Source organism: Spea bombifrons, chromosome 2 (assembly GCF_027358695.1).
Source record: "Spea bombifrons isolate aSpeBom1 chromosome 2, aSpeBom1.2.pri, whole genome shotgun sequence".
Taxonomy (NCBI): domain Eukaryota; kingdom Metazoa; phylum Chordata; class Amphibia; order Anura; family Pelobatidae; genus Spea; species Spea bombifrons.
In genome coordinates, this window is record NC_071088.1 from 98,672,527 (window position 1) to 98,699,100 (window position 26,574).

Consider the following 26,574-nt stretch of genomic DNA (forward strand, 5'->3'; position numbering starts at 1 on the left):
TAGGTCGAGGATCGCCCAAAAAGTTTGTATTACCCTGTTATTAGCTCTGGGTTTTTAGGGACACTAAGTTAACTGCTATATGGGGGCCCTCTCAATAATTAGATTTTTCCAAGGTTGGGTGCTTGTGGCTCCCACATGTAGGAGACAAGAAGGTGGTGTGGCCATGACAAGCTGACCACACATACTGGGGTGAGCTAGTTCCACCGAAGGGGTCAGGAGTTGGCAGGAATTGGCATAACTAAGGCGAGAGAGTGGCCATGACCAAACATGATTCCCACATCCAGAGATTGAAGACCTTAACACATTGCTCTGGGGAAGTTGTGTTTGCTCCAGAGACTTTTTATGAAACCTGGGAAGTTCTGTGCTCTGACAATCTCAAAAACAGCAGATTTAACCCCTTCAGAAACCCAATATTTTTAAATACCCTAAAGGCTGCTACTTTTTTTTAAATTTTTTTTATTTTTAGGTATGTTAAAGTTGTTTTTAAATTTGTTTATAGTGTTATTTTATTAATTTTGGATACATTGACACTTTTTGTTTTCATTTTATGTTTTTAATGTCATGTGTACTAGGCATTGGCATTTTATTTTTTATTTTTTTTGTTCTTTTCCCATTGAACGTGGTTATAAATCCACTTGGGATCACTCTTTTGGACCTCAGTGAAGCAATGGTGGCATCACTTGGAGACCCCATCATTTTTTATTTTTCAAAATGTTATTTTTATGTTTTATGGAAGAGGGAGCAGTGGGGTGATCAGAGTGTCCATTAGGGTCTAAACCTCCTGGGTATCTACACCGCCACTGAGTTCTTCCGTCACTGCTGACATTACAAAAAACAGATATCACTAATGATACCAGAGCCAATTTTACATGAAAATTATTTTTTTTTTTTTAGTCTACTTGTTCACATGCAAGAAATGTACAGTATAGTGTATACTAAACTTGCCAGTAGGCTTTACTCTTCCTCCTCCTCTGAGTTTAAATATATTGGGATTAAAATTAAATGCTACAATTTCTATTAAAGCGTTGACCTTTTACTCTGAAAAGTTCATGCTTACAACCGGGAACTTAAGCCGCAGCAGTTGCTGCTTTGTGAGATTCAACATAAACATTACAACTTCATTGCTAACTTGGGGGAATATTAAACTGCTTAAAAAAGATAAAGCGCTGTCACAGGTAGAGTACACAAAGATCTTGTTTTTATTAAAAGCAATCGAATAACTCCAAATTGTTCAAACAAGAACAAGATATAACAGTAAAATAAGAAACATAATTGGAGTTTTATGTTTTTATTTCTTAATAGAGTTTTTTTATTGGTTTGGGGACAATAAAGGTGTTTTTATTTTATGTTTTTGGCATGTATACTAGGGATTGGCATTATTAGAATGTTTTAATTTTTTAAATTTATTTCTATTTTTGTTTTTTTTTGTACTTCTCCCATTCAGCATTATTACAGATCCAGTTGGAAACACTGTTGTATTTATTGGACCTAAATGAAGCCATAGTGGTAATCAGTCCGGTAGAATCTAAACCTCCTGGGTATCTACTTCAGGCACTGCTGGCTCCCGCTGACTGCTGAGTCTAGGCTGTCTTCTTCTCACCAAAACAAAGAACGCTGGATGTATTATGTCCACAGGGTTATCTTGACACATAATAGAAGATCCACAGTTGCTGCTTTTTATTAAAAGGAATCTAATAACCAGAAACTCCCAGAACAAAAAAAAATATAACAACAAAATAAGAAACATAATTGGGGTTTTGTGGGTATATCTCAACCCATAAAACCAACTCAGTGGGTTTCTCTGGTGCTATACAAATATATCTGCAAGCATTATGACAACAAAAAATACAGGTTTTTTTTTTAACAAGTTTATACATACTGTATGTCTTTATTTGGAAAACTGGATATTCATCATAACAGTATTGCAATATATATATATATATATATATATATATATCAGCATAACAGTATTGCAATATATATATATATATATATATATATATAAACACCTTTGTTTACTTTAAAAGTGTCAGCAAATGAACACATTTTTTTACATTTTATCTTGATGAATAATATTTTGATCTATAGGTGGCCAGTGATTGGACATTATTTGTTACTAGGTAACATGTTAATTGATGTGTGCGCACCAAAGCAGTGCTTTTTCACTGTGGTCCTGTACCTATAAATTAAAAAAGATTTGGCAACATTCTAAACAAAGTCCCGGTCTTGGCTGTCTCGAGCTGCCTCACAACTGGGGTTGTGGCAGTGGTAAGGTTGTAGAGATAGTCAACTGTAGAGGGGGCTATCTTTTCAATGCTTAACATGGGCCTCCCTTGATTGTTAAAGAATCTTACTTGACATTACACTTAGTCACTGCAGTCTTTATAGTAACAAGAACTTATGGAGAATTTACATGATAATTGGGCCATCTTAGTCAGGGGAGGGCTAGCACCTTCTTGCCCAGAGGAAGGTAAAGCAGAGTGGCCCCCTGCCCTTTGCGCCCCCTAGTAACTGACATATGCACTAATGTCACGCATCGGAAACCCACAATCGTCAGCCAAGCTATAGCTAGCAATGTCTTTGAAGGTTGCCTATCCGATGGAGGTCTCCTGTGCGGTCATGTCAAGCTTCTGGCGGTCCTTCTGGAACTCTTTGCCTGCCGTTTTTTCACTTTCCTGACCTGTTCTGTGTACCACACATGGCTTGCCTATCTATCTGCTCTCTGTATGGACCTCGGCTAACTTTGACTACCCACTTATTGTGCCGAACTCGGCTTTGGTTTACTACCTGTTTTGTGTACATGACTTGGCATTCTGAAGCTACCTATCCTAAGCATCTACCTGCACCGTCTGCTATATACAGGTATCCGGCCCTCTGGCAAGTATTAACCCCCTGCAGTATGTAGGATGTATGAACTAATAGAAGGGATTAAGGTATTGAATTATGCATCCAACATACTGCAGGGCAGCGCTATAAATCTACTGGTCAGCAACATGTGAAATACATAAGGGTCATGAAAAAATGGCTGAATGCAGCCACCCATTTTATTATTAGGAATTATTTTTGTATATGTGCAATTGTTTTCTGTAAAATGTCATTTAAATGTTATACACAGATTATAAACCGTTTTTTCTTTAATCATTATTGATTATTGGAGCACTCTCTGGCTACATGTTGCTGGCCCCGACTGATCATCCCAATTATTCACAATGGGGAAACCTCCCCCGCAAACACACATGGCTCCAGGTAGGTAATAACACACTTGGGTCAGGGATTGTCTTTTGAAGGGTTCTTCTTGACCTGGGAGCACATGGGATCTTCCTCTTCCCTCAACAGTCACCCCGATTGTGAGACTTCAGGGGATTTAAATAAGAAAATAATATAAAATACTGAACTGTATCCTGCAAAGACCCAGTGCTGTATCTAGGGCGGCACTTTACAGGAGCTGGAATAAAAAGCCACCTCTACCCACTCAGGTGGCCACACTGGCGCTACCTCCGAGGTGTGGTGGGCCTGTTGGAGAGATCATTGATCTCCCTATAACCAAAGATACAAACAACCTCACAGCTGAGCTCTGTTATATCCCGGCACTCAGCGTTACTGGTCGGCAGTATTGTGAGGGAGCAATAAAACCCAAGCCCTGACCTTACAGTGTCACTTGAAGATATGTTTGTTATGTTTTCTGGTATACTGTGATGGGATTGGGAGTAGCTCACACACAGAGTTACCTTTATCAGCTTTGTAGCTGAACAGTCTTCCATTTTCTAATTTACTTTAATCCAGGAGTTCATAATTAGTAACATAAAATCCCCGATGCTACACCTGATTGTTTCTATGTAAATGAAAGCATTTAAATTGTAATCAATTACCCAGTTTACAAGCCTTGAAGCCTATGATGTGATATTTACTCAGTAGACAGTTAATTTTCAAGGCCTTTCAAGTTGATTAAAACCTTTGATTGTTTATGTATAAAGGTTACAAATTGATTAAAAACTATTTCAGCATTATAACTAATTAAAGTTTCTATATAAATTATTACTGTTTGTCTATGCAAGTCAGGCTGTATTTAAGATAAAGGCTATTGGCGCTCATGAGCGTAGACGTATTGTTGCTAGACAGATAGAAGTGCCATGTTTTTTAATGTGACAATGATTGGATCTTGTAGGTATGCTGGCATTTCATTTATATTTAAATGATAGTCATAATAATGAGATGCATTAACTACTCAGTTAAATGTCTCTAGAGAACATGTTATAGTGTTTGGACCATATTTTCAAAATGAAAATACCACATTTATGCCTAAGTACTTAAGGATGACTAAAGTAGCCATTAAGAAAGAATAACAAACAAAAATGCTATAAAGGGCTCCTCGCATATGTTATAAAGGGCTAGTAGCTTGGAATGTGAAGCCAGGAGCATGCACAGGTACACTGCTAAATTACCAATGTCTCTAAAATATCCACGGACCCTCCGGCTTTCATCTGCCATGCTTCCCCTACAGTATGCCACTCTGCTCCATCTCCACAACCAACTCCGCTCCCACTGCCATCCAGTTTTATACTACCCGGAGATAGCCCTATATAAAGTTTTGTAGTTCGCGTTAACCCCTTGATTCGACTGTCAGCTAGACTTTTTTGTGTTTTTTTTTCTGCGTTTAATTTGTTGACAGTGAATCCTGTTAATCTGGTATAATCCACCCCAACCTTCCAACAGACTAGAGACTTCTGTTTACCAGAAGTATCAAGAATTTGATGTTTTAATAGACATATGGAACCAGAGTAACACATGAATTTCATCTATGCATATGATAGTAAGTTGTAATGAGTTATCTTGGGTATCGCAGTAGTGAAAAAGCTGTCAGTCATAATGATGAATTATCACAAGGAAAAACTGGTATTAGAAGTAGTAGATGCAATATATGTATATGTCACAAAATGTTGGATATGGCAAAAGCGAACACATGAACGGGTAGAGAAAGTACATAAATAATAATCTTTATTTGAGATCTTCATGCATTAGTAGGAGATTTAAATAAATAAAATATAATAAGAGAAAGAAACAGTGATCACAATGGACAAAAAAAACACCTAAAGAGTACCCCGAGTCTGGATAAGATTCCAGGCAGCATACATTTTATTTCATTTGAGTCACAATGGACATAATTTCTGAGGTCAAAGGGATATTACTTTGTTCCAAGACCAACTAAAAGTATTGTCTCAGACTAGCTTTACTCAACAACATGCCCACAAAAGATGGAGAAGTAAAATAGAGCAGCAACACACCAGCAAAATAGAAGGTAGTGGAAATATATCTTATGTATTAGCACTGTAGTATACTACCAGCAGTATAGAGTCTGGCTAGCAAACATGGACACAGCTTCATCCCCAATTTACTTCCGTACAAGAGATGCCTAGCTCCTTCTTATGCTATGGAGAGCCTCAAAGAACATATGTGTTATAGTGCCTCAAAGAACATATGTGTTATAGCACCTCAAAGAACATATGTGTTCAGGGGAGGGCTGGCAGCCTAAGGCCTGGGGGGCAAGTCTAGTCAAGTGGCCCGTTGCGCCACCGAATCAGGCCACTATACATGCCCATCTTTTCCTGATTTTCTAACGCATATTGATGTAATGTGATGGGACTGGGAGTAAAAAAAAATATGTTTAATACATTAAAAAACAGCTAATCTTTGTAACAAAATAAAATTTAAATATGGAAAAATTGGACCCTAGGCATTTCCTTGGGCCCCTGCCTGTAATTATCCCCAGAGTCCCTTTGTCCCTCATTCACTAAGCCACACCTCTGTTTTACTTACTCCCGGTAGTTCAGGTATAGATAAAAAAAAACAACACATGTAAACAGCACGTGCATGTATAGATCAACTGAATAAGAAATACAAACTCTGTATTTGCAGGTATACATAAATAATGTATGCAAACATAGCATAGCAGAATAACACACAAACCCAGCTTTGCAGGTACAGATCAACTGGAAATCACATAACAACTAAGCATTAAAGGTATTACAGGCATAGATCATAGGATGCACACCCCCAAAGCCAGCCCTGGTATCCACACTGCCCACATAGAACCCGACCAGCACCAAGATAACATTAACAAATTACAGTCCAGAGTGAGCCAACTTTATCCCCAAACAGCCCAGGGTGAGCCAATTTTGTCCCCTAACAGCCTGCCCTGACACCAGTACAAGCTTTGCAACACCGACACCCAAACACACACACCAGTACAAGCTCTTCAACACCGACACCCAGACACACACACCAGGACAGGCTCTGCCACACCGACACCCAGACACACACACCAGGACAGGCTCTGACACACTGACACCCAAACACACAGACACCAGGACAGGCTCTGCCACATCAACATCCAAACACACACCAGGACAGGCTCTGCCACACCGACACCCAAACACACACACACACACACACACACACACACACCAGGACAGGCTCTGCCACACAGACAGCCAAACACACACACACCAGGACAGGCTCTGCCACACCGATATCCAAACACACACACCAGGACAGGCTCTGCGACACTCACACCCACATCCAAAATGCTTTCCACACTGGTTTGTTGTTTGTTTGTTTTTCCCCCTTGTGTATTGATGCCCAGCCAGCCCCCCCCTTTGGTTTTAATGTATTTTCCCCCACACCCTTGTGAATTGCCACATGTGGATGTGTGCCCCCAGCCAGACCCCTTTGTACATTATGCCCCTTGTGTATTGCCCCATGTGGATTTGTGCCCACAGCCAGCCCCCTTTGTACATTATGCCCCAACAGCCTTGTGTATTGATTTATGTGATGTCCCCAGCCAGCCCCCTCCCTTGTGTATTGATGCCCCCCTTTGCATTGTTAATGAGTGACCCATGTAATTTGAACCCAGCCCCCCACCTCCCACCTTTGTGTATTGATTTATGTGGTGCCCCAACCACCCTTTTGTGTACTTATACCCCCTAGCCACCCCATTTTGCATTTAATTGTTGTCCCAATGCAGCCCCCCCTTTGAATATGGCTCCCCTTCCGCCTATTACCCCAACTACTTATTTTTTTTTAATTGGCAGAAATGATATGGTTAGTACCCAAGTTAAGTATCCTTACTTTTTTCATCAGCTGCAGCAGCAAAAGTGTATTTTTTTAATTTTTTTAATACTTACGTTTTTGCCGCATCCTTCACTGCTGCTGTGCTCCAACGTGCTCTTCTAGCTGTCACGAGGAGCTGTTCCGTGTGACTCCGCCCCCTTGAGCGGCCCATCACATTGACAATGTGACGTGCAGCTCAAGGGGGCGGAGTCACACAGGACACTGGGCGGCACTGTGCAGGCACGCTGGCCGCTTAATGATTTTAAAGCGGCCAGCGTGTCTTACGGCCGCTTAATGATTAACCATTGCAGCCGATGTGGCTGTGACTCTTAAAGCGGCCGTAAGACACGCTGGCCGCTTTAAGAGTCACAGCCACTTCGGCTGCAATAGCATTTCGGTGTGCCGGCCAGTTCCGCCGGCCTACCGCGGATGCTGCGGGTGTTAAAGACGGCCCTGGTGTGGCCGAATCAGCCGCTTAAATGGGCGGCCGCGCGGCCGTTTAATGTAGATTCAGGGCGGCCTGGGGGGCAATTGCCCCCCTGCCCCCCGGCCCAGCCCGCCCCTGTATGTGTTATAGTGCCTCAAAGAGCATGTGTGTTATACCGCCTCAAAGAACAAATGTGTTATAGTGCCTCAAAGAACATATGTGTTATAGTGCCTCAAAGAGCATGTGTGTTATAGCAAATTGACGTGGCCTTTCTAGTTAAAGGAGCTTGTTGAAATCTACTATGGGATGATATGGTATTAAGAAGGTTGATAAAAGGTCAGAATAGGTTAATAACCAGTGAATGTATTGATAGAAATGTGAATTGTGGACATGCCATTTTTTTGTTATATTAAAGTAATATACCGTTGGGGAAGAAAAACACAATTGTATCAATCATGAATTATGTTTTTTTTATTTTTCATGTAAAAAGTACACTTAGTTATTCTTCCTGCTTTCAGTAAGGGCAGCTAAAGGGGGATACAAATTACCAGTTTTCTATACAAATTCTATATTCTATAAGAATGCATGCACTAGTTTACAAGCAAGCAAATATGTAAATATACATTTTACCTGAAAATACTTTTAGCATTCTTTAAAATATTAAGGGATATCAGATTTATTGTGTGGTTTTCAAATTAGAATGACTGGACAAATAACGTACAGGGTTCTGAGTATAGCCATAGATATAAGTCCACAAAATGAATAAATACAATTAATTCCAAAGGCTTCCTGGAGATTTTGTCTCAATCTCTAACAATAATAGGTCTTGAAGTTACAGTTAACTAAGACTATGTTTTTAGTAAGATGATGCAGACACAGGCAGACAGAATGGAAAAAAAACCAATAAGTTAATCATTTACAATATCTTAAAAAAAAAATCATTGTAATATGTTTAATATTGGCGAATATTATGCATGTGTGCAGATAATATACAACGAACGTCACAAACTTTTGAGCTAGCATCTGTTACCACTATATGCATATTACGTCCTATTGGCAAAAGTTTTATTACAATATTAATGCCAAAAGTCAAAGATTATTTTTAAGTTATACTTTGGTTAATACACATTTGATTATTTATATTAGTTTGTATGTATACTTAAGACCCTGGAATAATTTGCTCTTAAGAGTGCTTATAATATTTGAAATCTATCCACTATGTTCTTTCATATGTTGATGGGGTATTTTAAGAAGTAGTATAGAACTTTTCTTCAATACATCAATACTTAAGAACAACATAACTTGTTTCTACTTAGTAGTTAGTTGTAGTTAAATATAATAGAAAAAAACATGGTTGCAACTCAAGTAATTAAAATCACAATGTCCATAAGTCACCTGGTCAATGATTAGTCTAGGCCTTTAGGCTACAAAACATTTAACCACCTTTTATTGTACTCAAACTTGTTACAAATAGGAAAAAGAAAGTTAATATGGGTAGGCTCCTACGTGACCTTAAATATGGAAATGTAATTTTCATTTATGGTTTCTGCACCGCTGTCATGTTTGGTCAAAACCTAGGAAATGAGTAATTATATTTTGTGGTTAACATTAGACAGAGTGAATGGTTTTGATTAATAGGCCTATAGATCAAAATGACTGATGTTCTGATTCTAGAGCAATGAGGATTCTCGGTAGTTCTGGGATTTCTCATTAACACACATATTCCCAGTTTGTATTTGTTTTGCAAATTTCGTTCCAGTAACCAGCTACAAACACATCTCCCGTAACCCAGAATGTAGTGTCAGGCTAATCCGTGTTGTTTGCAAAACATCAACCATGAGAATGTACTATGTCTATATTTGTCACACCGAATGCTCGAACACGTAATTAAACTATTAATTATTCTGTGAACAACAAGCTCTTGAGAACAAAAAGAGTGGAAATGTGCAATACACTTACACACTCAGAGCTTTATTCATCAGAAAGCAGATTAGCCTTTTGCCAACAGTGCCATTTCTTCTTCAGCCAAAGACTTGGGGACTTTATGGTAGCTTAACGCACTTCCATTGGCTTGAAAGCAGGTTCAAACCCATACTGGTACTCAGGCCCGGACTGGGACGAAAAATAGGCCCGGGCATTTAAGCCCGAGCAGCCCATTTTTATTTATTTATTGTTAAAGCCCACCCTTCATGTGCCATCTTTGCATTTACTCATTCACACAAATCACTAACACATTCATTAATGCAGTCTCACAAATCATTCAAGCAATTCATCCACACATGAATTCATTAATTGTCATACGCATTCACACAATTCATCCACACATTTATTCATTCATTCATTCTCATATGCATTCACACTACCCCCTCTCCCCATCTTATCAGCCCCTTCTCACTATGTACCCCTTCTCACTATCTATCCCCTCTCCCCATTTCTCACTATCTAACCCCCCTCTGCCCCTTCTCACTGCACCCCCCTCCCTCACCCTACGTACCTTGTTGCCGGAGCAAGCAGCAACTGCGGCCGGGCCCGCGGAAGGACCGGACTGACTGGGCCTATGCGGCCTCTACGGCCGCATTAACGCAGGGCGTAAGGGGCACCTGCCCCTTAAGCCCGCCGCAACTGCGACCGGGTCTGCCACTCTAAGGGTCCGGGAAGCCCCCACCAGGGCCGGCCTTACGGGTGCGCGACCGCACAGGGTTTAAATTAAAACATCGGGGTTTTTTTAGTTTTACTTTATTTAACATCCTCCATGTTAAATAAAGTTTTTGTTAACATGGAGGATGTTAAATAAAGTAAAAAAAAAAACAAAAAAACCCCCCGATGTTTTAATTTAAACCCTGTGCGGCCACGCACCGTAAGGCCGGACCTGGTGGGGGCTTCCCGGCCCCTTAGAGTGGCAGACCCGGTCGCAGTTGCGGCGGGCTTAAGGGGCAGGGGCCCCTTATGCCCTGCGTTAATGCGGCCGTAGAGGCCGCATAGGCCCAGTCAGTTCGGTCCTGACTGGGCCTATTTTAAGGTAGTCAATCCGGCTACCTGCCGCGGCCCGGCCCACCGGGCAAACGCCCGGTTTGCCCAATGGCCAGTCCGGGCCTGCTGGTACTCATACTCCTTCCATATTTAGTTGATACCCCATGAAACAAAATATACATATGCAGTACTAACAACATAATAAACATTTCTGAAATAACAACCAACAGAATAAGGTAGAATAACCTTAAAAATAATTTGGATCGTAACAAAATCATCCAAATCTGTCCGACTGCATTATTAAATGAACTGGTTTACTCACCTCCTAGTCAAGATTAATTATTCATAGTCATTGTTTAAACCAGTTTCATGAAATAGTCAGTAGGTGGTGCTGCAGGGTAACATAAATTGAATATATTTAATTTGGCATGGAATGCAAGACCTGCGTTGATTGTATAAACACATTAATGTATACAGTGATGGAAAATAAGATCTCAACTAGAATCCAAAGGCTAAATATCACAGCCTTTTACGTATTACTGTAGCATGTGAAAGATAACTATTAAGCTACAGTATAACAGGTAGTGTAGTGATCATGAATAAGAATCAAGCTTGGAAGCGTTCCTACATCACAGTTAATGAGGAGGAAGGGCTATGATTTGTCATATTCAGCACAGTAAATTATTTATTAGAAACAAACAATACAATCAATTTAACTTTAGGTGTGAAAAAAACATTCAGATAGTTAGAGGCAGGCATATGTAAACATAACAGATGTTATGTTACAAATTACAGGTTTTGTTTGATTCAAACAACAAAAAGGTACCCGCACATACACATCATAGATTGGCAGAATTATACTTCACACTCCTAGATCTAGACGCAGACGGGGATGGTGTGTTCGTATACTTCCCCCATTGCATCTTTCAGTGTTTACCACTCCTTCTTTATCCTCCTCTATCTCTATCCATCTCATTTCTCGACTTGCCATATGTGGACAGTGATTTACCAACCACTGGGACCAACACTTATCATGAGCTGCATTTCACTCTCTTACTTTCTCTCCTCTACTATCCCCATACCAATCCTTAGTAACATCAATGTCCCTATTGACAATCCATTTACCCTTACTGCCTCTAAACTGTTATCGCTCACCACCACCTTTGTTCTCTCTCACAACCCGAAATGTCTGTATTCCACTGTTAACAGCCTCCTTCCTTCCCAAGCAACTGCTTGCCCTTCCAACCTCTCTTCTAAAAACCTTGCAAACAATTTTTTAAAAAAATATTAAGTGTGAATAAAACCATCCTTCATGATGCTACTCATAGGGTAAATCAACCTTTCTCCTTGCGAGCATCCCATCTGCTTTACCCCTATCACCCATGAAAAAGATGATGATGTCTTCTCATCCCCCATCTCACCAGTTGGCCACTATTCCCTGGCTTCTCTTAGAATATCTGTCCAGTGTCCTTGCTCTTACACTAATCCATCTTTTCAACCTTTCTATTTCCACCGTCATGTTCCCATCTATTCAAACATTTTGAAGAAACCTTCCCCAGATTCTAAATCCATTTCTAACTACTATCTTGTATCCTTTATGCTCCTGGAATTTAAGCTACTCGACTGAATAACATGTGATCACCTAACCTTCTTTTATCTTTTTACATACCAGTTTACATACACAACACGCTACTGAGACAGCCCTCATCAATGTTAGTAAAGATCTACCCGCCAAATAAAAAAAAGATCTCTTTTCCTTACTTATCATCTAATATCTTTGCGCACCCTTTGACTCCTGAACGCCTTTCCCTTAAAGTACATTGGCATTGAGCAAACACAAAGAAAAAAAGAGTGGGGGAGAAAGAAATATGTAATAGTAATTGTAAAAGAAGTCAGCTTATGACCAGCCCACTAATTATTTCCATGGACCAGAGAGGCTCTCCCATAAATTAGCCCACAAGCCCAAGAAAGTAGCCTGAATCCATGAAGTCAGTCAATGGAACCAAGTTGCTTGTATATCTCCATCCACTCTGTGAAAGCGAGACCCAAGTGTTGGCACTGCTTGTTTACACTAGTTCAGTGCAAGGTCTGAGCACCCCCGCTAGACGTGTAAAACATGTATGCATTAGACATCGCCAGCAGGCAGGACTCATATGTGGATATATTCTGTTGAATATATGAGGTGTCCTGTACCAGCCTGACAGACGATTATATGACAATTCTTGAGATTCTAGAAATTTAGAACTCATTGAACGTTTGTAAGTCAAAAAGAACACTTTATGCTGTTTCTCCACAGAAAAAGATATGGACAATGCACTCTCCCAGTAGCATGTATAGTAAGGAGAGTGCTCACCACACACATGACCAAAAGCTTATACAAAATAGATATCACACTCCTGGTTGGTCCATCCCGCATACAGAGACCTTAAAAATGTATAAGTGAAACTGCAAACAATACCCTAAGGGATGAATGTGTCAAGCCACTGGGTGGTAATAGGTGGCTAAAAGAAGGGGCTAAAACCTGACAACACTCAGGAGAGAAGTCATTGGATACCCTAGGGGGGTCAACACAACCTGCAACTAACTAATCATGGCACTGTAGGCCCTGGAGATTATTTAAAAAAAAAATCCATGTCCACTAACCCAAGGGTACTAAAAATGTGCCGCTCTCCTTTGTAGTAGGCAAGGGGGTATGACTTCATTTCCCTGCTCTCCACCTTTAAAGGAAGAATGACGTGGAAGTATACTATGAAGGACATTGCTCCCTGTCATGTGGTTTCTTTTTCAGTTTTCATCATGCTTTTTTATTTCCAATAAACATTGTGTTGGGTGTATGAATAGGGTTTCAAAGAAAAGCCCTACTTGCAGTGAAACAAACAAACAGTTAATAATTTGTATGGCTACACTAAATACGAAAGAGGAAATCAAGGTTTAAGAAAGACATAGCAAACACAAGAAAACTGCTCTGGCCTTGTAGTTTACCTGGTCATTAAAATGTTAAATATCAAATTATTTATAACCAGGGGGCAGGATTAGACTACTTTCAAATGTATCTTATTGCGTCACATCTAAATAAAAATAACATAAAAATAGCTCCAGTTTTGGGGGCATTTGGTTCCATAGAATAGGCATAACCACTTACTGTATGTATCCATGAGAAAAGATGACTTGATAACGATATATTTTTGATGTTTATTTTAAGTTCCTGTTTTGTAAAGTAATTAGACGTTGTTTATCTGGCTTAATTTGCAAATGCAGAATAACTTATTTTCTGGATAATTATATAAAAAAGATGCAACTAAACCTTCCACATTTTAGTGTAGCGGATACAAAAAACTTGGTAAAAGTAGCTTTTTAATCACAGTATAGGCAGTGCTATATGAAAATGTAATTAGAGAAAGGTTACACTTACTGCATTAATAACACTGAAGGAAAAAACTTATCCTTGCTATATTAGTGTTTCAAATGATTGAATTATTAATCATGAAACTCACATTGCAGACATACTGCAAATTAGTCATAGTTTGTTCAGTGAATTGTGTGAGTAGCATACCAAATTGTGGCTCAGTAGGTTTTAATTGAAAATCACAGAAAGATAAAGTATATTTGTTGCTCTGTTTTGTTATTTAGATCTGCTCAATTTTAAAAAAACCTTTCATCTCTTAAAAATGATTACTATCTATTTTTTTTTTACAAATACCAATTTTATGTGTATTGACATTTTTCATTTTCTAATGTTATGAAACTGTGAAGGCAAAATATTAATTTTGAGGTTATATTGAAATAAGAAATCTGTGAGTTAGCCACCAAAGTTTAACTCTCTGACCACCATGTTTATCGTGATTAGGAGGCTTTTTAACGGTGGGTCATATGAAAGTGTAAGACAAATAAGCTTAGGCTGAAATGACAAGAAAGACAGCGAAGGTTTTGACATGCAGGTGGGAGGATAGACAGGTCAAGGGCAATCAGTATTTGAAAAGTTTACAGGACAGTGAAAAAGTCTTAGAGGGTAGCAAATAGGTAGAAATCATTTTCCAGAGAAAAAAATCATCATCACTAGATTTTTCCCCCATATGACGATCTAGTCAGACCACTTAATATTAGCAATATATTGTCCATTTCCACCATCTATATTTTGAGGCCAATAATACGGAAGCATTTATTACTCAGGAAAAACACCAGTTATAGTCAGGGTATGATAAATCATTTATCTGATAATACATTCCACATACAATATTCGTTTTTCTTGAAACTTGTTACAGTGTTGTAATAATGCTGAAGATCTGCTGAATAAGTTTAGAATTGGAGATATCTATGGACCCAGTGTTACGTCAAATATGTGTTCTATTTCATTTCTAATAGACCTGAAATAGAAGGAATGACCAGTACATTCTAAGTACCCTGAGACTCATGCAGCTTCCATAAACCCTTTTACCAACTAACCATTTTACTTACCCACTCTTACTAGAAAGAACTTAAAGCATTTGGAAGAACTGACAACTTAAATTAACAATTCCCATATTTTTTTTAAATTAGTGCAACATCCATTCACTGTTACTATAACAATTTAATTCATACAAAACACATTTTAATGTAGTAACAGATTATAAAAATATGTATCAATTGTCATCATGTACAAGGACCTGAAAGACTGTATTAATAAAAGGATTATTCACAGGCCACAACACACACAATTCCAATGGAGTCATCATTTCATCTACTGAGAGATAAAACCTTTTAGGAGTGCTAACACTATGTCCAACCTCAAAAGAAATCTCCACATATCTAAAATTGGGATATCAGACTTCACCTTAAAAAAGCCATCGCCTGATTAACCCCTTAATGACAAAGCCAGTACATGTACGAGCTCAAAATGCATTGTTTTCAATGGGTTTAGGCACCGCCCATTGTCCTTAAGGGGTTAACCGGCCATGGAAGTTTCAGGCAGAAATCCTTTAAAGAGAAAGTGAGTGTATATGTGGGGCAAGTTTTTTCATCCCACATATCTCACTACATAAAAACAGAGTCTTACTCAAATTAACTAATTTTCCTATTTCCCTAAAGAGCCCTCTGCTTTTAAAATAGATACACTTGAATCTTGAATTCTTCTTTAGGAGTAGCTATTAGTCTAAATAATTACTCCTTTATAACCAGGGCCGGCCCTATAATGGGGCAGACTGGGGCAATTGCGCCCCAAGCGCTTTTTTTTTTTTTGTTTTTGTTTTTTGAAGCGGAGGAGAGAGAGAGAGAGGGGCACCAAGTGGTATTCGCTTACCCGCTCGGCGCCCCCCTCTCTCTCTCCTCTGCGGCGAGTCTCCCTGTTCGGTCCCGGTGCCGGATTGTAATGCAGGGCGCCGGAAGTGACGTCAATTTCCGGCGCTCAGCATTACAAGCCGGCACCGTGGCAGAGCAGGGAGACTCGCCGCAGGACTGTTTAAAGGTAAGTACCGGCGTCGGCGGGGCGGCGTTTTAAACTTCGCCCCCCCCCGGCGTCGGCGGGGGGGGCGGCGTTTTAAACTTCGCCCCAGGCGGCGTTAAGTCTTCGGCCGGCCCTGTTTATAACGCTGCCTTTTCTCGTCAAGCCACCCGCTCAAGTTCTTACTCCCAAATGTAGCTGTATCTATAACGTGACAAGTCTTTGTCAACACAGTCAGCCAATAGTAATGGAAGGGATTTTCTATAACTCCTTTTGTGGCTGTAATTAATTTGTGGTCTGTATTATACATTGATATAATATCTATACATATATATTTTTTTTAAATACAGGACAGTTAAAGTATACAAGGACATTAGTTGAGAGCTTAAAGGAAGTTTCCATATTAACCTCTGATGCTTTGAACACTTATGTAACTTTACATCTTTTTCTATGTTGCCCCTCCAAAAAACATACTCAAATTTCTATTGGGTTATATCATTATTGATATTATATATGATATTATATATATATTTTTTTCATTTCTACTAATCATAGGAGCCAGATTAAATTAAGAAATTATTCTTCACATTTAGTGCAAGCTTTAGTGCTCTTACAATATAGCAATTCCATTAAAGTTATTTAAAAAGCATTTTATAGTATTGAAATGGTACAAATAATTGATGTCAATTGTTTAGCATGAGCCATTTCTCATGTATTCAACTCAGTTGTACAAAGAACTAAGGTTCTATAGAGGGAACATTTCTGCTCAGCTACATTCTTACTTAATCATAAAATCCAATTGAATTAGCCATATTAGTCCAGTTATAGGACTATTTTTTTTGTTCTAAAAATAAGAATGTAATATTTTGATTTCCAATAAAATAACAGATTTTAGGAGAAGATTCGGAAAGTTTAGCTCTTTTACTATGAACCAGTAAGCAAACCAAAGTTAACAGAACAATAAATTATCATAGTAACATATGGAAATTTGTTGTTAGTGTACCATAAGTACAATCATTTACCCACATCATAAATGATTTGTATACTTTCGCAGTGATTGTATTTATGCAGAGTTTATCTATCATGTTTTGTCAGCAGATTGTTAATCTTAACAGTAAATACATTTGTTCATGTAGAAATGGGAGTTCTTAGAATAACAATTGGTGACATTAATCCATCAAAAGTGTAATTCTCTATGAGAGGATCATAACGAGATGTGAGCAAAGAGAAGTGAACCAAAGACTCGAATTCCTATGATTCAGGCAAGCGTACTAAACTTGCAGTGATTTGGAAAACTGAACTAATTGATGAAAATATGAATTTCATTAATTTTGCCATGCCTTTCTTACAATAGGATTCTGTTTATGTATCTGCATTAAATAAAACATGTGAGTTGCACTTAAGATATTTATGATATTTAAAAAATGGACAATATACTGCCTCCCTTTGGGAAGAATAAATACATTTATATTGATAAGCACCAACATCTCTTCCTTTCCATTTAAACTGCTTAATTTCCTATTGGCTAAGTAATGTAAGGATAACCTGGAGATCCCTCAATGCTTTAGAAACAATCAAGATAAGTGAGATGTGATATAGGAGTATAGTTAGACAGTGATGCAGAATCTACAGAAAGTTTCTTCAAAATGACAGAGATGAAAGCATGTCTGAGGGGGCAAGAGAACATCAGAAACCCTTTTAATGGCGACAGGATTAAAGCAGTTGGGAGTTGTTGCTGGCAGCGAAGCTGGTTGAGATACCTTGGTAGGTAGCATTATGAGAAGGGATGTCATCTCTGATACTCTTTCTTTCTATTTTTTAAAAGGTTAGCAAGAACATGGGCAGATACGTTGAAATGATGGAAGGTGCTTGGGGACAGAGAAAGATGTTAAAAGTGAAAAATGTTTAGGATTGTGAGTGAGGAGATTATTGAAGCAAAGTAAGGCTGTTTTAGAATGAATTTGTAGTATAGGAAGTCCTCGGATGACCTCCTCCACAAACGCTCAGCGGTCTTTGGAGTGTCGTAGCTGAGGTGGAACACACTGGGGTGGCACAAAACTGCAGGAACAGATGTTCACACTTAGCCTTTACCAATTACAATCAACCTAGACAGGAGGGCACCAAGTTAAACCCTTGAAAATAGTAGGATAGGATACAAGACATACCAGGCAAAACATAGTAGATTAAAGCATGGGGTTCAGGACAGTTGCAGTGTGTATATACCTAAGAGGTGGATACTTGGTGGGGTTCATAATAATTATCCTGTGATGCTAAAGTTCTGTTCCATGCATAGTTATTTCTGTCTTTATATTTCATATACCACAGCTGGAGTTGACATCATTCTTCCTGGAACCTGGGTTATAACTCTGAGTGTTTTTCCACTGTTCAGTTGTTTTCCATAGTGCGAAAACAGAGATTCCTGCTCTCACCCTACCCCCAAATAAGCCACAAGGGACTGGTTAGTACAATTAGACCTATAGCAAAATGTACTGTAAGTGTAGCTGGTGCTCATGTAAAAATATAAACATATAACCATGGCTCCTGCAGACTGATGTGATACAGAATGAAACTTGTTTGTAAGTTGTACACTAGTTTGGTATAATGGATTAGTGAGGACATGTTTAGGACTTTGTGAGGACAAAGTTTGGTTTAGTTTGCATGGTTTGTCGTTTTTCTTTTCCTGATTATTTACAACAAAGCTTCATGCTCATGTTGACCTCTGCAGTTTCAAAAAATATAGCTGCAAATTTTTAAGACCTTACTGTGCTCTGCTTTTGGCCTAGAGCATCCCACTCATCACTTAGAAATGTCCTTGTTTTTGAAAGAAGAGCACATTTTGTCCATTAAAATAATATCAAATAGATCAGAAATACAGTGTAGACATTGTTAATGTTGTAAATGACTATTATAGCTGGAAACAGAATATTCTCATAGGCATGTTGTGTTGGCTAATAAATACAAGGTTTTTTTTTTCCCAAAGGCTAATTGATAATTAGCATGGGCGTAACTAGAAACAGCAGGGCCCTCAGCTTGTGAGTACTTCCTTTGCCCCAATCAGCTTATCTGTGCCATCTTTGCCCCCAAATAGCTTGTAAGTGCCATCATTGCCCCTTGCTCCCCAACATACACTATGACACACATATGTAAACACACACAAATTTACACACACTTACTCACACTCACTAACACACATGTACACACTCAATCTAACACACAGGCACTTACACGACTAATGTTAACACACACTCCATCTCACACCACTTACACATCTTTGCTCACGCACACACTTACACATACACATCTATGCTCACACACATTTACACATCTACATCCACACTCACACACACTTATACATACACATCCATGCTCACATACACTTCAACATAGACATACATGATCACATACACTTATACATAAAATCCATGCTCACATACACTTATACATACACATTCATACCCACATACACTTATACACAGACATCCATGCTCAGATACATACAAACATACATAACCTTACCTCTCCTGCAGATTTCAGTCCGCTGCTCGCACTGTTTCACCACAGGGTCATGTGAGGTAATGTGACCCAGCTGCGTGCCTGTCTCTCTCCATGCTAGTTCAAAATTGTTTAGAAAGCGGCATGGAGGGACAGGAGCAAGTGGTAGCAGGGGTCGCAAAGGCCCCCTAAAGAGGCTACCCCTGTAGTTATGCCACTGATAATTAGAAGACACATTTGCAATTATGCTAGAGTAACCCCTCTGGGTATTACAGTAATTGCTACTGTGTTACTGACTCACCTGCACTTCCTATGAAATGACCAGCAGATGGCGAACTGCAAAGCACATGGCTAATGTTATGTACAGTACATATGGTAGAAGGTGATGAACCCGTGTAAAACAGTGATTAAGGCCTGAGGGCGAGGCGGTGAGATGCTGGAACTGTGGAGCGTCTGGAAGAAGCATCTCAGCTACATCAATGCAAGATACCTAGTCCTTCAGGCCGAGATTGCTGTGAGCAGTGAGGAAAGCCCAGCAGTAGCTGAAGGAGCAGGCACCTGAATGATTTGGTTGCAGATTGGTGGAAAGGTAAGCTTGAGATCTCTCTCCTGTCTCATAACAGGGCACCTTGAACTTTATTCCACAATAAGGAGGCCATTTTTCACTGACTTAAGTTAACAGTGAATGAACCAGCATAACCAAAGCCTGTGTGGATAGCTAGCTTTTATGGGCCCTAACCATGTGCACCAACTAAAAAGCACCAGACTGCCACTAAGGTGAAGCTTAGGGTGAGGGTGCAGCATTTGCTTGTGGGTGGGTGAAGCTATATATTGGTTATATGTTGATTACTGTATTCTGAATAGTTCATTCGTATTGCATTTATTTCACAGCTATATTCTTGCACAGCCTTGTGCTATTGTGTAATACAAAATTACACTTAAGTTAGCTCTGTGTCAGTGGTTATTGACAACTTAGGGATGATCCCAAAGAGACCCAACATTCATACCCTGGATGGTCAGCTGGGTGGAGGAACTGCCGCAGCCATATGTCCCAACTCCCGGGTAACGGAGGCTCAGGATCTGCCTGCAGTGGTTAAGGAGGCAACTAGGGTTAGTGGCCACAGGAAAATTGGTGTGTCTACCCAAAACCAAGTAACACTAGCATAGCTAGAAATTCCTTTGTTTTCCATGAAAAGTGTCCACAAACCTTTGAACGGTAGTGTGTGTGTGTATATATAAAATATATATTATATTGAGGATATGTATTATAACCTTAACCTACAGTACATTCAAACTTAACTAATAACCATTGCTGCTATTTAATGTGTGTACTCCCCGTTTTCACAATTTGAGTAATTACTATCTTAACGAGCTAATATATCTGAAGATATAAGAAACATATATACTGTTGATCAGTCAAAAACTTGGAATATGTTTTACAAATAGCTACCCAAATATATTTGTAGTATTATTTAGATTAATTTTATTAACTTGCAATCATCATGTATTATGTGCTTGTTTCAGAATATAAAACAAAATATTTTTGTTCTTATAAACTAATTGCTAAACAAATATATTTATCATATTATTTAGATTAATTTTATTACCTTGTGGTCATTGTACATTTTAATGTGTGCTTTTTCCCCCCAGAATTTAAAATAATTTTTTTTTTTACCACAGTTTAAGAAATTTGGCTCATTGTTTAACATTTTCACTTCATCTGACATACTATGCATCCTTATTTCATATCTCTTTGCACATTTACATATCTACAGCAAAACAAAAATGAAAACACAAAAACATTCACACATTAGTATATGACAATACCATTTTAAATTTAGGAAAACTATAGTGCAGGTTGAAAACAAAAAATAAAATTTACAATTATGCAGATGTTCGAAGTCTATAGAATATTTCCTTTCTTATATGAATACTTCATTATAACAAATCAAATGTCCATAAGGGCAATTCATTTAGGAAATGTTCATAAGTATATTTCTTCCTCTTTTTCATCTAATTATTTCAGTGTTTGCTGTCAAAGAAAGGAAACGTCACAAAAGACACTGTTTAAATAAATAATTCACCAGTTTATATAATATTTTGACTGTAAGTGTTTGTGCTGAAAAAAATCTAATAGCAAATTGTTGGTTATTCCCAATGTTGTATCTGGTTAAAGGCTGAGATCACCATCTTGCCACTTGACTGTTATAGTCTTCAGTAGTAACAACATCTGTAGCTTTATCCTCTTTGTGCCACTGGAGAACTTTATGTTCTCTTAGAAGTCGTCTTTCTTCCTTTCTCTTTTCCCTTTTCCTCTGGTGTTCTTGTTGTCTGGCATACTGGAAACGCTGTAAAAAGAGGTCTTTCGCATACTCGTACAACTGCATGTCTAAAAAGTTAAGTTCCTTTATACGTTCACGAGACCATTCGTCAATTTCCACATTTGAAGCTCTAGTGGTATTGAATTGAGTGAATGGAGAAATAAATTTGAGATGGAATGTTCTTTCAAATAGGTATTGGGTTTTTCTTTGAAACTCAGTTAGGCCATAGAAAGCCATATTCTTTAGATTATTCTTGGCACTCTGGAGGAGAATGTCATTTCTTTCACTTTCATTCATAAAAGTCAAATTATAACACCCAACCAGGCTGAGATCTGCAAGCATTCGGACTTGGCGGTTGTTAGCCAGATTGTAGCCGCAGTCCATGAATTCCTGTAATGTTACCCCTGACCAGTCATCCCCAAGGTAACATGTAGGCAGTTCATCAGGTGTCGGGCTTCTTCCATCACAGACATGAAGTGAAGCTTTCCAGGTTGCACCTCTTTGGACATGTTTCCATTCACTCAGGTAACGGGATACTGGGTCTCTCAACATTGTAATATAATAAAAGTTCCTGAAATAGAACAGAATGTAAATATTACCAGTAGAAAAATGTTTTAAATTCACTATTTTAGATGATTTATTATACATAAAAAACAACGTTTGAGTGGTAAGGTGTTGCATTGGCAGATGATTGATTGATATTCACAAATAATCTCAAAGCAGTATTTTAGATAATACATATAAAATACTAGTTTTGATTGTTAGCGTAATTTTTGTGCTTACCAGACTACTAGTATAGTCTTTCATCTGTAGTTTCATGGTGTTATCCACTGTAATTTATAGCATCTTGTCCTTGTCTACTTTTACAAACCACATCTATCTACTATAAAGCTATTAGACATGTTCACACAGGGGTATTTTGTTTACAAACTGATCCATGTCTACAATGAAATGTTTCTTATAACATACTATGTTATAAGATGTTTTTTCTTTGCCATCCTACTTATTTTTTTTTAAAATAAATAATTTTACATCAAATGCAATATTATTGTTGTTTATAGAGCATTTGGTTTACAGATCATATTATGAATTTTCTAACTACAGATATTTCTACAATTTCATAGATCAATAAGTAATTTAGTGGGACAATCCAAATACATACTTTATAATGAGTTTTCATTATTTTAAGGGGAATCATAATGTACCGTCTTTTGGGGAATCTTGACTCAAAATTGAACGGTGGTGTAAACACTTAATTTACTGACAAGGTACCTCAAGACAAAATAGTCCTGATTCATTAAATTCAAATAATTAATCTCTTCCAGCCCATCTAACCCCTCTTATGCAAGTCCCTTCTCAGGCTCCAATTGTGTTATGATTAATGATTACAAAAATATATTTTTCTAAATACATTTTAAAATAAATTTTAAATAATGAATCAAAAGGGCATGCTACTTGAGAATGGACCTGTGGACCTATATTATTTTGCTTTTTTGGCATCTGAACAACGGGGGCTGCCAACCTATATTTAAAACAATGAGTTTAATTAATAAACCTTTAGTATTGCATTCAGCCTTAAGAATGAGTTTCCAGAAAACACACTGTCTATAATTGTGGTATAGTGGCTTTTTTCATGGATTGTGATCCTGTAAGTGATGTTTTACTACGCATTACAAAGGGCCAACACACACACATACACCTCCATCGCAGCTCTAACATGGGATCCCACCAATGTTCTGTAGTTAAGTACTGCAAGTTGACCCCATACAGTCCAAGCCCCCTCCTGTGTTTGGCAATGCCTCCTTCCCACTTCTAACCATACCCCGACACAAGTGTCCTGATTTGGTGTATGGAATATTAAGCCAGGAGGTTCTATAAGAACATTTTACTTAAGTTATAAGTTAAGTTATAATACTTTTTCCACTGCCCGGTTTAGCTGTGAACTGCACAATGAAGAAATTGGTTGAAACGTGATTGTTTTACACAGGAGTATGAGATTCCCACACAGATGTGAGTCTCTGCGGAGAGAGGCTATAAAACAGAGGTTATCATCAATTGACCGATACATTTGCGATTTCGTCCTACACACAGTTAACAACTGACGGATATCATCTGACTGTTACGTCAGACGCCGGTGATTGCCAGTGTGCTCGCCTGTGTGAGAGGCTACCTTCCATCCAGAGCCATATCTCCCAGTTGGAGCGTTGCACTGGAAAAGATCTGCTAGCGACAAAAATCCGGTCTAACATCAGATGGTGAGCGGTACAGTGTACCACCTTTTATGATCCGTTAAGAAAAAGAACATCTGTTTTTACCAAATAAGGCACCGGCCAGTGATTCTATAAAGACATTGTGCTTACTGCCTACCCCAAGGGATCCATACCATACTGAATGTTTGAGGACATCTTTCTACAGATATCAGCACGATGTTTTGAAGTATTCAGTGCTGAAACACTGTTGATACAAATTCATGTTGCAGGACAATTGCAGGAAAAGTCTTTTTTAGTTGGATACAATTTTTATAGGTTTTTGTTTTATGGGACTTTATACTCATTAAGCCTGAACCGTGTAGCAATATTGATCAGGAGTGTTATATTATTATATGTTTTACTATATATTTTTTGGTATTTTTTTCTGTTTATTATTTTTGTGCTAATCAAGCAACTGAGTCTAGCCACAAGGGCCCTGTGGTTTTTCAGACTGACAGCTGTGATTTTATTAAAAGTGGTTTTTATACCGTCACATATATTTCTAGATTTTTCTTATTTCCCTAAACTGCTATTTCCAAATGTCATTGTGGTTTACTGAGGACTGATACAATTGTTTTAGTATTTTTCCATATGTTGATTCCACTTTGAGGTATAGGTGGTGTTTCAGTTAACCTCGTTATCTTGATCATGAGCTGCACTGTGTTGTGTTTTTTTTTCATGTGGCTAAAAATACTCAATGTGCCTTGTCCAGTTGGAGCCAAAACATATTTATCTAAAGATAAAAGGTAGTGTAATGTTTTGAGGTATTTTGCATGACTGAGGCATAGTATCCCTTATGTTTACAGAATAGGTTGCCTATTTTACCATGCACTTTATTGATCACCTAGTATTTAATTACAAAATTATTTTGCAAGAATAAAATTGCTCAGTGCCACAAAACAACGCACTTTTCATGTGGTTGGAAATAAATATAATACCTATATGTAGTTTTAAGGCATGTGATTTGTTGCATGTGCACAGCAGTATGACTAAACTAACAATAAAAATAGATTAAACTCATATATCAAAGAGTTTAAGTACCAAATATGTGAGCGTTACACAATGCAGGCAAGATACAACGTGTGATTAAAACTCAGAGTATTAAATTAATTAATCAGAAAATAAACCTCAATAATTCAACTGCATAATATAAAAGTGAATAAAACCAACAGTGCAAATTCATTTAAAAAACATTCAATATATAGTATAATAAATGTGTATATATATAAATGATTAGTTAAGACAGAATTTGTAAGAAAATATCATTGTGTCTTTTGTGCCTATAACGTTTCATAAATGTGCAGTTCATAAATAAAAAATAACATTCTGGTTTATGCATCAAATCAGGCTAATTCTTTGTTGTTCCAATTTAGCATTCAATAAAGCAACTTATATTCATCAAAATTAAAGCAAAAAAAACAAACAAAACACACACATACTAAGGTTATTAATAACATCTGCACTCTGCATGGCAACCGTGATGCTACACCCACCCATAAGATTGGCAATTTTTTACATTATGCGCTATTAAAATGGTAAAATACACATATACTGCATTTTATTCTACAGCACTGACAAGGTTAACTACACACATGGAAGCTTTGCACTCAAGCAATGAAGAGATTAACCACGAACTTGGAAGTTTTGTCATTTAGCATCAAAGATTAACTACACACACCAACAGACTGAAAAGGTTGGTGCTTGACTATGCTGCCAGGATTACTTACAATGTATTTGTCAGTAGAACAAGTATCTCTCACCAGTCACTAGCACCTCCACACTATGTCTGTATTGCTCCCTCATTACCTCCCTTCTCTCATGCCATTTTTCATGTCATTTTTCACCTTTCCCTCCTCTCTTTCCTCCATCTTCCCCCACTCCCAGCAATCTCTCCACTCACACAAGTCCTATTCCCACCTTCTCTCACTCTCTCCTACTATTAACACCTGGGGATATCTCCCAAAATCCTGGGCTTCCCTTGTTGATCCCTTCCTCATACTCTGCCACTCAATATTTCAGAAACTTGTCCACATACCCTGACACTCCTCCTACTCTCCGTATAACAGTGGTCTTTGGAATGCATGTTCTGTGTGTAACAAAATAACAGCCTTGCATGACCACTTCACCTCTAGTTCCCTGCATCTTCTTGCTCTAGCTGAAACCTGGCTAACCTCTTGTAACACTGTGTTTCCCGCTGCTCTCTCCTATGGTGGCCTCCATGTCACTCACAGACCTGATGACAGGAAGGGTGGTGGTATAGGGTTCCTACTCTCCCCAATGTGTACTTCTCAATCTATTCCCTCTGCTACATCACTCGCATACTCTCATTATTTGGCAAGCTTATCTCATCCTTTGGCTTTCGTATTGAAAGCCAAAGGATGAGATAAGCTTGCCAAATAATGAGAGTATGCGAGTGATGTAGAAAGTATGCGAGTGATGTAGCATCACCTGTATGCTGATGACACCCAGATCTACCTATCCTCTCCCAATCTCTCTGCCTCTGTCTTAGGTTGAGTAACTAACTGCCTTGTATCTGCCTCTACCTGAATGTCTGCATGTTTCCTAAAACTCAATCACTCCAAAACAGAACTT

The 26,574-nt window shown here is 38.3% G+C and overlaps 1 protein-coding gene across 1 annotated transcript in view; it reads right to left on the bottom strand.

Annotated features, from left to right (window-relative positions):
* Positions 1-21,296: 21,296 nt before the first annotated feature.
* The window catches only part of HS6ST3 (heparan sulfate 6-O-sulfotransferase 3), a 215,674-nt gene continuing 210,396 nt past the window's right edge, over positions 21,297-26,574 (bottom strand). The window contains exon 2 of the mRNA XM_053455363.1: positions 21,297-22,304. Coding sequence (XP_053311338.1) covers positions 21,596-22,304 — 709 coding nt within the window. The 3' untranslated portion in view covers positions 21,297-21,595. The remainder of the gene's footprint in view (positions 22,305-26,574) is intronic.